Below are 14,634 nucleotides of genomic sequence, written 5' to 3'. Positions count from 1 at the left end.
CACATTCTCCCCCGCGGGGCCTGCTCGGGAACTTTGAAAGCTCCAATTAGTGAATGGAGAATGAGTTTCTGTGATTCCCATTGGGAGACAATTCATCAATAATTCACACAGAAACCCAAGTGCACGGGCACTCTGCCATGGTTCAGTCCTGGATGTGATTAATAACAGATTCCAAACCCCTGCAGTCACATGTGAACTCACTGGAGTCTCAGCAGGTGGGGTGAATTTCTTCCCACACACAGGATATTGAATCAGCCTCTCTCCAGTATCAATGCGCTGATGGTGCATCACCTGCTTTAAACTTTGAAAGCTTTTCTCACAGTCAGAGTATTTAAAGAAACTGTTCTCAATGTGGACACACTGGAGTGTCAACAGTTGGGACAGCGGAGTGAATCCCTTCCCACACGTGAATATCTAAACGGTCTCTCTCCGGTGTGACTGTGCTGGTGTGTCAGTAAATGGGATGGTCGATGAAATCCATTTCCACATACAGAGCAGTGAATAGATTCTCCCCATTACAAACATGTTCATGAGCTAATAGGTGAGATGAGCGAGTGAATCTCTTTCCACACTCAGCTGGTGAACGGCCTCTCCCCGGTGTGACTGTATCCATGAGTTTCCACCACAGACGGGCAACTGAATCCATTCCTACTGTCTAAAAACATGCATTACACCATCTGGGATTTTGTTTCTCCCCTTCTCTCCAGAGGTTTCTGAATCTGGCTGGGTGCAATTCCACAGACATTAGTTAACCTCTAGTGCCTCACCGTCAGCCGACTCAGTGTCCGCAGGATTTCCACTGTGGTAGGCATCACAGCCGAGTCCAATCCTGCCCTCAATTGAAAGTCACACACTTCCCAGTTGAGGTCACTGGATCGCCATCAAGAGCTGGAGCACGGGCTGATTTTTACACTTAGCCCAGTGGTACTGAGGCCAATTATGGCCCCTGAACTGCTGCCTTGGTTGAGATCAACTCACAGCCCAGATCAAGGATTGAATTTGGGATCTTCCCAGTCACACTGCAACATTCTGAAGTCTTTCCAAATTATTCAAGCAAGACAAATGGATCGTCAAAAATAGTGAGGCATTTTAGAAAGACTGAAGTCATTGAAACAGACAGGTTTACAATCACTGCACAGTACAGAAGGGAGCGACTGTTAATGGGAACTCTGTGAGTGAAGTCCTACGACACTCCAAGATAAACGGGTCTGTCCCTTTAACTATAAATAGGCAGAGAAAGGGGAGTCTCTGTCCCTTTAAATATCTGGCCCATTCCCCCAGGCAGTGGGAGGAGGAACAGCGCACGGTCTCTTTGTATCCTGACCCAGCGGGCCCCGCCGGATGGGCTGCCGCAGGGTCCTAAAGACCACAGTAAGTTTGACCTTCAGGTTAAACAGAACAACTGAAAAGAGCTCACACAAAGTGTTTGTTATATGTATGAGTGTGTAAACAAAACACATCATTCTAAATATGTGCAAGCACATTCCACAGAGATAAGTTATCTTCACCAATTATTTTTCAGCATTTTATTTCCTTTTATTTAAAATGTAACTTCAGAGTGTTGAGTCCCTTTAACATTTATTGATAACCCATTGTCTTGTGGGCTCTTGTTTAGAAAGTGATGTCACAATGACCATTCCGTTCCCAAGGTGAGCCTGTCTGTCCGCAGTATTCAGTGGGAAAGGGGATTAAATCACACCGAGGATAATGAGCAGCCACCCACCAGTCTCTGCACTTTATTGTCCATTGATCACCTCACCATCACACAGAAGCTCCTGATATAAACCTCCAGTGTGTGATGATTGGTGCAGGGTCAGCGGTGGAGTTCCACAGCGGGAGTGATCCTGGAGTAACCCCGTGGATGTTCCGGGTCATGTATTTACAGTTATCCTGGTTCCTAACACGTACCCATCAATAAAACAGGGAATTCCTGGAAACACGCTGCAGGTCCTTCTTTATCTGGAGATCAAATGTCTGTTGTATAATTGTACCAGCAGTTAACAGGCTCCTGTGAACTCCCCCCTCTGCTATTTTAATGCAGACTTTAATCAATTTATTTTAAACAGGTTTATTTTAAATGAGCTAACACCTGCCTTAAAATGGGAGACTCAGGACTGTCACACACACATATTAAATCTTCGTGGAATAATTACCAGTCATTTTTAGACTGGAAACTTAACCCTGCCGTTTCACTTTCAGTCAGGAACAGATCCCAGTTTGACACCAATCTCTGATTTGACAGCACGTTTCCAGCATTCACCGTTGTTCTTCCTGACTCTAAACACAGTTGTAAAGGAGCCTTCTGTTCCATGCCTAGGAGCTCTGACCCATGGAAGAGCGGCTGGGACACATTCCTTACAGGCCTCAAGATTAACCTGCACGGGGACATTGCTGTCAGTGAAGAGAGACGAGAAAGACCAAAGTGCCGTTTGCCCCTCTCAGTGTGGCCCTGAAGGACTGTGTCCAGGCTGTAGTTCTGTTCCCGCTGTACGATCCTCCCCCAGATTGTCCTTTCTGAGCTCCAGCCAGGTGATGCTAAACAGTTACAGGGGTTATTAACATCAGCAGAAACAAACGCCAACTGTCAGAATGAACACGATTCAGTCCGGGATGTGATTAACAGAAGCAATAACATCAGAATCCAACCCCTGCAGTCACTTGTGAACTTGCTGGTGTCTCAGCAGGTGGGATGACTGAGTGAATCCCTTCCCACACATGGAGCAGCTGAATGGCCTCTCCCCAGTGTGAACTCACTGGTGTATCAGCAGGTTGGATGACCGAGTGATTCCCCTCCCACACACAGAGCAAGTGAATGGCCTCTCCCCGGTGTGAACTCGCTGGTGTTTCAGCAGGTGGGATGACAGAGTGAATCCCTTCCCACACATGGAGCAGGTGAATGGCCTCTCCCCAGTGTGAACTCACTGGTGTATCAGCAGGTAGGATGACAGAGTGAATCCCTTCCCACACATGGAGCAGGTGAACGGTCTCTCCCCAGTGTGAACTCACTAGTGTACAGTGAGGTCAGATGATTGCCTGAATCTCTTCCCACAGCGAGTGCAACTGAACGGTCTCTCATCAGTGTAAACACGTTGATGGCGCATCAGTTCCCCGGAATGTTTAAAGCACTTCCCGCAGTCCAGGCATTTAAAACGTCTCTCGTCAGTGTGAACTCGCTGGTGTGTCAGCAGGTGGGATGAATTATGTGAATCCCTTCCCACACTCATTGCAGGTGAACGGCCTCTCCCCGGTGTGACTGCGCTTGTGTCTCGACAGGCCATAGGATCGGCCGAATACTCGTCCACACACAGAACACGAGTACGGTTTCTCCCCGCTCTGAACGGTACTTTCTGCTTCCATGCTCCATGCTCAAAGGTCCTGATGAATTGAGCGACTCTGTCAGATCTTTTAGTGATGTTTGGTTTGAGTTTCCAGTCTGCAAATCCTCCCCTTCTAATATCCTGTAAATGAATTTAAAACAGGAAAAAGGGAGGGTGAGAGAGAACCCACAGAAACACAAAGGCAGGTTGTGAAATTGAGCTGAATGAATCTGGGAATTTGTGGGGCCGGCACTAGAAAAAAGTGACCATGAAAGCTGCTGAATTGTCGTAAAAACCCAACTGGTTCACTAATGTCCTTCAGGGAAGGGAACCCGCCACCCGGTCTGGGCCTACACAAGACTCTGGCCTCTATGGGAGGAGAGAGAGCAAGGTGGGAGGGGGAGGGGTGAAGGAGAGCGACTTTATACATCTGTAACTCAACTAGAACTTTGACAGCACCTCCCAAACCCGCGACCTCCACCACCTAGAAGGACAAGGGCAGCAGGTGCATGGGAACACCATCACCTCCCTGTTCCCCTCCAAGTCACACACTATCCTGACTTGGGCATATATCGCCGTTCCTACATCGTCGCTGGGTGAAAATCCTGGAACTCCTCACCTAACAGCATTCTGAGAGTACCTTCACCACGCGGACTGCAGAGGTTCAAGAAGAAGGCCCAGCATCACCTTCTCAACGGGCAACTATGGACTGGCAATATATGCTGGCCTTGCTAGTGACGCCCACATCAAATTAATTTTTAAAAATCTGTACATATAAAATGGATTGAAAGCCTCTACAGAAAGACTTGTTCCTAAAATGATTATCTTTTACACTGTACGGACAGTGTCTGTTTAGTAACTTAATCTCCCCTAGAATCCACCTCCCTTCACAGTCTCACATTGGAAATTGTTGGGTCCCACTGGGCTCAGAAGTACTGGGGGTTAAACCCAGCAGCTTCTCCCCCCTCTCCACTCCAGCTCAAACTGATGCAACAAGAAAGCCCCACACAGGAGGCCAGGGACCGAGTTCCACATTCACCGCCCACCCTGATGCTAACCGGCTCTGAGTTGCTCCCTCTGCTGTATAAATGCAAGTTGTTGTGTTTCTTGTCTGGGGGAGGTGCTGCACCCTGGGGTTAATGGTGCCGGGGTCCTGGCCACACGTCCGCCGACTCTGACTCAGGGCCTGAGACCCGCACTCGGTGTTGCTGAGGGATTCCAACCCTGGGACTGTACATGGGGATTCTAACCCTGGGACTGTACATGGGGATTCCAACCCTGGGACTGTACATGGGGATTCTAACCCTGGGACTGTACATGGGGATTCTAACCCTGGGACTGTACATGGGGATTCTAACCCTGGGACTGTACATGGGGATTCTAACCCTGGGACTGTACATGGGGATTCTAACCCTGGGACTGTACATGGAGATTCTAACCCTGGGAATGTACATGGGGATTCTAACCCTGGGACTGTACATGGGGATTCAGACCCTGGGACTGTACATGGGGATTCTAACCCTGGGACTGTACATGGGGATTCTAACCCTGGGACTGTACATGGGGATTCCAACCCTGGGACTGTACATGGGGATTCTAACCCTGGGACTGTACATGGGGATTCTAACCCTGGGACTGTACATGGGGATTCTAACCCTGGGACTGTACATGGGGATTCTAACACTGGGACTGTACATGGGGATTCCAACCCTGGGACTGTACAAGGGGATTCCAACCCTGGGACTGTACATGGGGATTCCAACCCTGGGACTGTACATGGGGATTCCAACCCTGGGACTGTACATGGGGATTCTAACCCTGGGACTGTACATGGGGATTCCAACCCTGGGACTGTACATGGGGATTCCAACCCTGGGACTGTACATGGGGATTCGAACCCTGGGACTGTACATGGGGATTCCAACCCTGGGACTGTACATGGGGATTCCAACCCTGGGACTGTACATGGGGATTCCAACCCTGGGACTGTACATGGGGATTCCAACCCTGGGACTGTACATGGGGATTCTAACCCTGGGACTGTACAAGTGGGGCCCAGCTCTGGGGCTCTTCTGTTACAATTGTGCGGGATGTTAACCGTATGCTCTGCTTTTACCAGCGCCTTCAGGAGAGATGGTGAGAAATCCGAAATGTGGAGAGTTTGAATCAAATACCAGATGGCTTGTGTGGTAAACCACGTTCACTATCGTATCACTGTTAGTAGTTAGCACTGTTCACCACTGTTCGTTATAACTGTATCACTGACCACTATTGTATCACGGTACGAGGTCGCCTCTTGCCACACTGCTATACCTGGGATGACCACCGCCGACTCCGCCTTGGCTCCACCCACCAGGCCAGGTATAAAGGTGAGCGACTGACTGGTATTCCTCCTGCTTGGATCGGATCACCCACGAGAGTGGGCTCTGTTATTTAGTCAATAAAAACCTTTAGTCACCTTCGTAACTCTTCGCCTTTTATTGGAGGAATTGATAGGTATATCAATTTTATTGACTAAATTTAATGATGTCCGACAACGAGTCACAACCGGCGGAGGAGCCACCAGCGCAGCTCCCAGGAGCACAGCCACACCAGCCAGCTTGGCTGCGAGCCCTCAGACCGCCGTACCTGGACCTGAACCCACGAGCAGCAAACTCAGCCGCAGACTTTAAACACTGGCTGGTCTGCTTCGAATCATACCTGAGAGAATCCAGCGTCCCTCAGGCATCCAAACTAAGTGTCCTGCAGGCGCAACTGAGCCCGAGAGTATACACTCTCATCGAGGACATGACTACCTACGAGACCGCCATCAACCTGCTGAAACAGAAGTACCGGACCCCGGTAAACTACATGTACGCTAGGCACCTCCTAAGATCACGGCCGCAACAGCCAGGAGAATCAGTAGCCGAATTCTCACAGGCGCTATATGCACTCGCCAGGAACTGTGACTTTAAATCGGTGTCGGCAGCCGAAAATACTGAAGATAATATCCGCGACGCATTCCTGAAAGGCCTACGGTCCGAGTACTCACGGCAAAGACTGCTGGAAGCTAAAGACCTCAGCATGGAAAAAGCTGAAGCCCTCGCTATCTCCCTGGAAGTGGCCCACCAAGATCAGGAAGCATTCACCAGGTACTGCTCGCGACCCTGGGACTCGGGCCCGACCCCTACCACAGCACCCTTCCCAGCGCCGCCCCCGGGACCTACCTCTGCGTCGGCGTCCCGGACCCGACCGGCCCCGCCACCCCCGGCACCGGCCCCGACATCGGGCATCCGCGATCGGGCCGCCGGCTGTTTTTTTTGTGGCCAGGAGAAGCACCCGAGGTCGCGCTGCCCAGCCAAGAACTCCACATGCAGAACCTGCCTGAAGAAAGGCCACTTCTCCAAGGCCTGCAGGAGCGGATCCTCAGAGGCCAGCAGTGCCGCATGCGAACTATGGGGGCGGCCATCTTCGTTTAGGGCAACTGAGGCCAGCATCCCCACACATGAGTCATGGGGGTGGCCATCTTTGTTTAGGGCAACTGAGGCCAGCATCCCCACACATGAGTCATGGGGGCGGCCATCTTTGATTAAGGCAACCGACCCCAATAGTGCCTCATGTGAGCTACGGGGGCAGCCATCTTCTCCGTCATTTTGCCCTACCTCGTGGGAGACGCCATTTTACTCACCACGCCCGACCGCCTCGCCCGCAGATGACAACAACTCGCTCAGCTACACACTAGCTTCCGTCACCCTGGACCAAGCCCGCCCGCACCATCTGTCCAAGTCAATGATGGACATCAAAGTGAACGGCCACGCCACGACCTGCCTGTTCGACAGCGGAAGCACGGAGAGCTTCATCCACCCAGACACGGTGAGCCACTACTCCCTCTCTGTCCTACCAACGCGCAGCCGAATCTCGATGGCATCGAGGTCCCACGCCACGGACATCAGCGGCTACTGTGTCGTGACCCTGTCGGTTAAGGGCACGGAGTATAAAAACTTTAAACTCCTCGTCCTCCCCCATCTCTGCGCTGCCGTCCTACTAGGGCTGGACTTCCAATCCCACCTCCAAAGCGTAACCCTAGCATACGGTGGACCCCTCCCCCCACTCACAGTCAACAACCAGCAAACGTTAAACCGCCCACCGCGTAACACCTGCAGCCTCTCCACCCTCAAGGTCCCGCCACCCTCTCTGTTTGCTAACCTTACCCCTGACTGCAAACCCGTCGCTACCAAGAGCAGGCGGTATAGCGCCGGGGACAGAGCCTTCATTAGCTCTGAGGTGCGGCGCCTCCTGAAAGAGGGCATTATCGAGGGGAGCAGCAGCCCCTGGCGTGCCCAGGTCGTAGTCGTAAAGACCGGCGATAAAAACCGCCTGGTCATCGACTACAGCCAGACCATAAACAGATATACCCAGCTGGACGCATACCCCCTCCCCCGCATATCTGACATGGTCAATCAGATTGCACAGTATAAAGTATTCTCGACCATCGACCTGAAGTCGGCCTACCACCAACTCCCTATCCACCCTGAGGACCGCCAGTATACCGCCTTCGAGGCGAATGGGCGCCTATACCACTTCCTTAGGGTCCCCTTCGGTGTCACTAATGGGGTCTCGGTCTTCCAAAGGGAGATGGACCAGATGGTTGACCAGAACGAACTGCAGGCTACATTCCCCTACCTAGATAACGTCACTATCTGCGGCCGCGACCGGCAGGAACATGACGCGAATCTGGAGAAATTCCTCCGTACGGCCCAACGGCTGAACCTCACCTACAATAAGGAGAAATGCGTGTTTAACACCACACGCCTTGCCATCCTCGGCTGCGTAGTGGAGAACGGAATCATCGGCCCCGACCCAGAAAGAATGCGCCCCCTCATGGAGCTACCCCTCCCCCACTGCCCTAAAGCACTTAGGAGAACCCTGGGGCTTTTCGCCTACTATGCCCAATGGGTACCCAATTACGCGGACAAAGCCAGACCCCTCCTGAAAGCCACTTCCTTCCCCCTCACGGAGGAGGCGTGCGCGGCCTTCTCCCTCATTAAGGGAGACATAGCCAAGGCCACGATGCACGCAGTGGACGAGTCCATCCCCTTCCAGGTGGAGAGCGACGCATCCGACTTCGCCTTAGCCGCCACCCTAAACCAGGAGGGGAGGCCAGTGGCCTTCTTCTCAAGGACCCTACAGGGCCCCGAGATCCGACATTCGTCGGTCGAGAAAGAGGCCCAGGCGATCGTGGAGGCAGTACGGCGCTGGAGGCACTACCTGGCAGGCAAACGATTTACCCTCCTCACCGACCAGCGTTCGGTGGCTTTCATGTTTAATAACAAGCTGAAGGGCAAAATCAAGAATGACAAGATTTTGAGATGGAGAATCGAGCTCTCCACCTACGATTATGAGATCTTGTACCGGCCAGGCAAGCTGAACGAATCCCCTGATGCCCTTTCACGAATGACATGCGCCAGCGCGCATATCGATAGGCTTCAGACCCTCCACGACCAGCTCTGCCACCCCGGAGTCACCAGACTCTACCATTTCATTAAGGCCCGCAACCTGACCTACTCCATCGAGGAGGTCAGGACCATGACCAGGAACTGCCAGACCTGTGCGGAGTGCAAACCGCACTTCTATAGGCCGGACCGAGCAAGCCTGATCAAGGCCACCCGCCCCTTCGAGCGCCTGAGCATCGACTTTAAGGGGCCCCTCCCGTCCTCTGACCGTAATGTGTACTTCCTCAACATCGTTGATGAGTACTCCCGTTTCCCCTTTGCCTTCCCCTGCCCCGACATGACCAGTAGCACGGTCATCAAGTGCCTGAATGCCCTCTTCGCCTTGTTCGGGTTCCCGAACTATATACACAGCGACCGGGGCTCCTCCTTCATGAGCGAGGAACTCCGGCAATTCCTCCTAGAGAGAGGTATTGCAGCAAGCAGGACCACCAGCTACAACCCCAGAGGTAACGGTCAGGTGGAAAGAGAGAACGCGACGGTATGGAAGGCCGTCCTCTTAGCCTTAAAGTCTAAGGGCCTCCCAACCTCCCGCTGGCAAGAAGTCCTCCCGACAGCGCTGCACTCCATCCGGTCATTACTTTGCACGGCCACTAACACCACCCCCCATGAACGAATGTTCGTTTTCCCCAGGAAGTCGACTACGGGAACCACTCTACCAACCTGGCTGACCGCCCCGGGGCCGGTCTGGCTGCGGAAACACGTGAGGGCCCATAAAACGGACCCCCTGGTCGAGAGGGTGAACCTCCTGCACGCCAACCCCCAGTACGCCTACGTGGCGTACCCAGACGGGCGGGAGGACACTGTCTCCCTACGAGACCTCGCACCCTCAGCCGATCCGGAAACACCGCCACCACCCCCCCCAACCCCAGCCCAGGTAGACGGCATGCCGGAACCCCACGAGCCCTCGCCGACCACGCAAACACCAGCATCAACACCGGATAAGGCACCAGCACCGGATAAGGCAACACCACCGCTGCGGCGATCGGAGAGGCTTACGAAGCCTCCGGACAGACTGACCTACCAGAATTGGTAGTACACTTCACCCCGCCGGACTTAATTCTAAACAAGGGGTGAATGTGGTAAACCACGTTCACTATCGTATCACTGTTAGTAGTTAGCACTGTTCACCACTGTTCGTTATAACTGTATCACTGACCACTATTGTATCACGGTACGAGGTCGCCTCTTGCCACACTGCTATACCTGGGATGACCACCGCCGACTCCGCCTTGGCTCCACCCACCAGGCCAGGTATAAAGGTGAGCGACTGACTGGTATTCCTCCTGCTTGGATCGGATCACCCACGAGAGTGGGCTCTGTTATTTAGTCAATAAAAACCTTTAGTCACCTTCGTAACTCTTCGCCTTTTATTGGAGGAATTGATAGGTATATCAGCTTGCATCACAGGTTGCTAAGGGAATTGGGGGAGGAGATAGCAGAAGGGCTTGCCATAATTTTCCAAACTTCCCTAGGTGTGGGGGAGGGGCCTGAGAATTGGAAAGTGGCAAATGTGACCCCATTGTTCAAGAAAGGGTGTAAGGACAATCCTAGTAACAACAGGCCGGTCAGTTTAACATCAGTGGTAGGTAAAGTTTTAGAAATAATAATCGAGGAAAAAAATTAACGGTCATTTGGAGAGGTTTAAGCTAATTAAGGAAAGCCAACACGGGGTTGTCAAAGGAAGATCATGTTTGACTAATCTAATTGAATTTTTTGATGAAGTAACAGAGAGGATTGATGAAGGGAATGCAGTGAATGTTGTTTACACAGATTTTCAGAAGGCGTTTAACAAAGTACCACATAAAAAGATTGTTAACAAAATTGAGGCTCATGGAATAGGTGGGTCAGTGGCAGCTTGAATAAGGAATTGGCTTAAGGACAGAAAACAGCGAGTTTAAAAAAAATAAATTATTCATTGATGGGATGTGGGCGTCGCTGGCTAGGCCTGCATTTAGTGCCCATCCCTAATTGCCCTTGAGAAGATGGTGGTGAGCCACCTTCTTGAACCACTGCAGTCCATATGGTGTAGGTACACCCACAATGCTGTTAGGAAGGGAGTTCCAGGATTTTGGCCCAGCGACAGTGAAGGAACGGCGATACAGGTCCAAGTCAGGATGGTGTGTGGCTTGGAGGGGAACTTGTAGGTGATGATGTTCCCATGCGTCTGCTGCCCTTGTCCTTCTAAGTGGTAGAGGTCGCGGGTTTGGAAGGTGCTGTTGAAGGAGCTTTGGCGAGTTGCTGCAGTGCATCTTGTAGATGGTACACACTGCAGCCACAGTGCGCCGGTGGTGGAGGGAGGGAATTTTGAAGGTGGATGGAGTGCCAATCAAGCGGGCTGCTTTATCCTGAATGGTGTTGAGCTTCTTGAGTGTTGTTGGAGCTGCACTCATCCAGGCAAGTGGAGAGTATTCCATCACACTCCTGACTTGTGCCTTGTAGATGGTGGAAAGGCTTTGGGGAGTCAGGAGCTGAGACACTCGCCACAGAATTCCCAGCCTCTGGCCTGCTCTTGCAGCCACAGTATTTATATGGCTAGTCCAGTTCAGTTTCTGATCAATGGTAACCCCAGGATGTTGATAGTGGGGGATTCAGTGATGGTAATGCCATTGAATGTCAAGGGGAGATGGTAAATGGCTGTTTTTCAAACTAGAGGATGGTAGACAGTGGTGTTCCCCAAGGGTCAGTGCTGGGACCCCTGCTTTTTTGATATATATAAATGACCTGGATATTGGAATGCAGAGTAGAATTTCTAAATTTGCCAATGACACCAAACTTGGGGGTGTGGCAAACAGTGATGATGATATCAGTTGACTGCAACAGGACATAGAAAGGCTAGCAGAATGGGCAGACAAGAGGCAGATGGAATTTAATACACAGAAGTGTGAGGTGATGCATTTTGGCAGAAGGAACAGGGAGAGGCAATATACACTTAATGGCACAGTTTTAAAAAGTGTGCAGGGACAGAGGGACCTGGGAGTTAATGTGCATAGGTCCCTGAAGGTGGCAGGACATATTGAGAGAGTGGTCAACAAAGCATATGGGATCTTGGGCTTCATAAATAGAGATATTCAGTATAAAAGTAGAGAAGTTATGCCGAACCTTTATAAAGCGCTGGTTAGGCTACAACTGGAGTATTGCGTCCAGTTCTGGTCACCACACTTTCGGAAGGATGTGAAGGCCCTTGAGAGGGTGCAGAGGAGATTTACCAGAATGGTTCTGGGGATGGAGGATCTTAGCTATAAGGACAGGTTGGAGAAAATGGATTTGTTTTTATTAGAGCAAAGGAGGTTGAGGGGTGATTTGATAGAGGTGTACGAGATTATGACGGCTTTGGATAGGCTAGACGGGGAAAGGCTGTTCCCACTAGTTGATGGTACAAGGACTAGGGGACACAGATTCAAGGTTTTGGGCAAGAGGTACAGGGGGATGTGAGGAAAAACATTTTTACACAGCGAGTGGTGAGGACCTGGAACTCGCTGCCAACGGAAGTGGTGGAAGCGGAGACATTCAATGTTTTCAAGGGGAGACTGGATAGGCACTTGAGGGAAATAAAGTTGCAGGGCTACGGGGATAGAGCAGGGGAATGGGACTGAATGGATTGCTGTACAGGGGTCCGGCACAGACTCGATGGGTCAAATGGACTTCTCTGTGCCGTCATGACTGTATAAAGGTGCTGACTATGGCTGGGTTCAGTTCTACACTCACTGGTAGACCTGAAAAGTTAACTCTGATTCTCTCTCCACGGATGCTGCCTGGCCTGCTGAGTATTTCCAGCATATTCTGCTGTTATTTCAGTTCCATACTCACTGGTTCCCCTCCTTCTCCTCCCCTGAAGGTGCTGACTCTGGCTGGGTTCAGTTCCACACTCACTGGTTCCCCTCCCTCTCCTCCCCTGAAGGTGCTGACTCTGGCTGGGTTCAGTTCCACACTCACTGGTTCCCCTCCCTCTCCTCCCCTGAAGGTGCTGACTCTGGCTGGGTTCAGTTCCACACTCACTGGTTCCCCTCCCTCTCCTCCCCTGAAGGTGCTGACTCTGGCTGGGTTCAGTTCCACACTCACTGGTTCCCCTCCCTCTCCTCCCCTGAAGGTGCTGACTCTGGCTGGGTTCAGTTCCACACTCACTGGTTCCCCTCCCTCTCCTCCCCTGAAGGTGCTGACTCTGGCTGGGTTCAGTTCCACACTCACTGGTTCCCCTCCCTCTCCTCCCCTGAAGGTGCTGACTCTGGCTGGGTTCAGTTCTACACTCACTGGTTCCCCTCTCTCTCCTCCCCTGAAGGTGCTGACTCTGGCTGGGTTCAGTTCCACACTCACTGGTTCCCCTCTCTCTCCTCCCCTGACAGTGCTGACTCTGGCTGGGTTCAGTTCTACACTCACTGGTTCCCCTCCCTCTCCTCCCCTGAAGGTGCTGACTCTAGCTGGGTTCAATGCCACATTGGCTGGGACCCAGAAGCCCCGCCCACTAGTAGTTCCTTTGCAAAGATGGCCACGCATGCGCAGTATCAAGCAAGACTGCGACACAACCTCAGCTTTCCTTTACAAAGATGGCGCCCGTTAACCTGGGCCTATTACCAGGAAAAAGCCTCCGCGCTGGAAACGCGGGACCTGTAGGTTCTCATTTAGGGCTTGCGGCCTACACGAGGAGCTTATGAAATACACCCGCCGGGTTCAGTACCTTCCTGCGCCCCGCTGATTCGTAATTGGCGTAAATCGTGTCTGCAGCTTTTCTCCGCTTGTAGCACTCGCCGTCCTGGATCACAATGACAGTGCGCATGCTCCCAATAACGGCGGGCACTGCGCATGCGCACTGGGCTCCTCCAGTCTGAATCGGGCCCTTTCTCCTCCGAAGAGCATTCTGAGAAGAAACCCGCCATTGTAAGCTCCAAATAGTGAATGGAGAATGAGTTTCTGTGACCCCTTTGAAGTGAAAATTATTCAATAATTCACACTTAAACCCAAGTGCACGGGCACTCTGCCATGGTTCAGTCCTGGATGTGATTAATAACAGAATCCAAACCCCTGCAGTCACATGTGAACTCACTGGAGTCTCAGCAGGTGGGGTGAATTTCTTCCCACACACAGGATATTGAAACAGCCTCTCTCCAGTATCAATGCGCTGATCGTGCATCAGCTGCTTTGAACTTTGAAAGCTTTTCTCACAGTCAGAGTATTTAAAGCAACGGTTCTCAATCTGGACACTCTGGAGTGTCAACAGTTGGGACAACAGAGTGAATCCTTTCCCACGCGTGACGTATCTAAACGCTCTCTCTCCGGAACTTATGATGAACTTTTATAAAACACTGGTCCGACCTCTCTGGAGTTTAGAAGAATGAGAGGTGATCTCATTGAAACATACAAGATTTTGAAGCGGATTGACAGGGTAGATGCTGAGAGGTTGTTTCCCCTGGCTGGATTGTCTAGAACTAGGGGTCATAGTCTCAGGATAAGGGGTCGGCCATTTAAGACTGAGATGAGGAGGAATGTCTTCACTCAGAGGGTTGTGAATCTTTGTAATTCTCTGCCCCAGAGACTGTGCTGGTGTGTCAGTAAATGGGATGATCGATTGAATCACTTTCCACATACAGAGCAGTGAATGGATTCTCCTCCTTACGAATATGTTGGTGTGGGAATAGATAAGATAAGTGAGTGACTCTCTTTCCACACTCAGCTGGTGAACAGCCTCTCCCTGGTCTGACTGTTTCGATGAGTTTGCACCTCAGACGGGCAACTGAATCCATTCCCACAGTCCCCACATTTACACTGTTCATTCAGGTGGGTGCACGAGTCTCACAGACGAGACGATTTGTTAAAAGTGGATCCAGGCAAAG

At 51.6% G+C, this 14,634-nt stretch overlaps 1 protein-coding gene and 1 pseudogene across 2 annotated transcripts in view; both read right to left on the bottom strand.

Annotated features, from left to right (window-relative positions):
• Positions 1-111: 111 nt before the first annotated feature.
• Positions 112-14,634, bottom strand: part of LOC147119745 (uncharacterized) — a 420,036-nt pseudogene continuing 405,513 nt past the window's right edge. The window contains exon 13 of the transcript XR_015078069.1: positions 112-2,752. The product of XR_015078069.1 is annotated as an uncharacterized LOC147119745 (transcript). The remainder of the gene's footprint in view (positions 2,753-14,634) is intronic.
• On the bottom strand, positions 1,512-13,614 carry LOC147119751 (uncharacterized). The gene is made up of 2 exons (XM_085985241.1): positions 13,482-13,614; positions 1,512-3,458 (listed from the first exon to the last, which is right to left on the bottom strand). The coding sequence occupies exons 1-2, from the start codon at positions 13,578-13,580 to the stop codon at positions 3,006-3,008; spliced, it is 552 nt and encodes a 183-aa protein (XP_085841367.1). The 5' UTR covers positions 13,581-13,614; the 3' UTR covers positions 1,512-3,005.

The sequence above is a fragment of the Somniosus microcephalus genome, chromosome 4 (genome assembly GCF_052327205.1).
Source record: "Somniosus microcephalus isolate GS21.2 chromosome 4, FLI_Smic_1.0, whole genome shotgun sequence".
Taxonomy (NCBI): domain Eukaryota; kingdom Metazoa; phylum Chordata; class Chondrichthyes; order Squaliformes; family Somniosidae; genus Somniosus; species Somniosus microcephalus.
The sequence above is the reverse complement of the archived record's forward strand: the minus strand, read 5'-3'. Positions and strand labels throughout refer to the sequence as shown.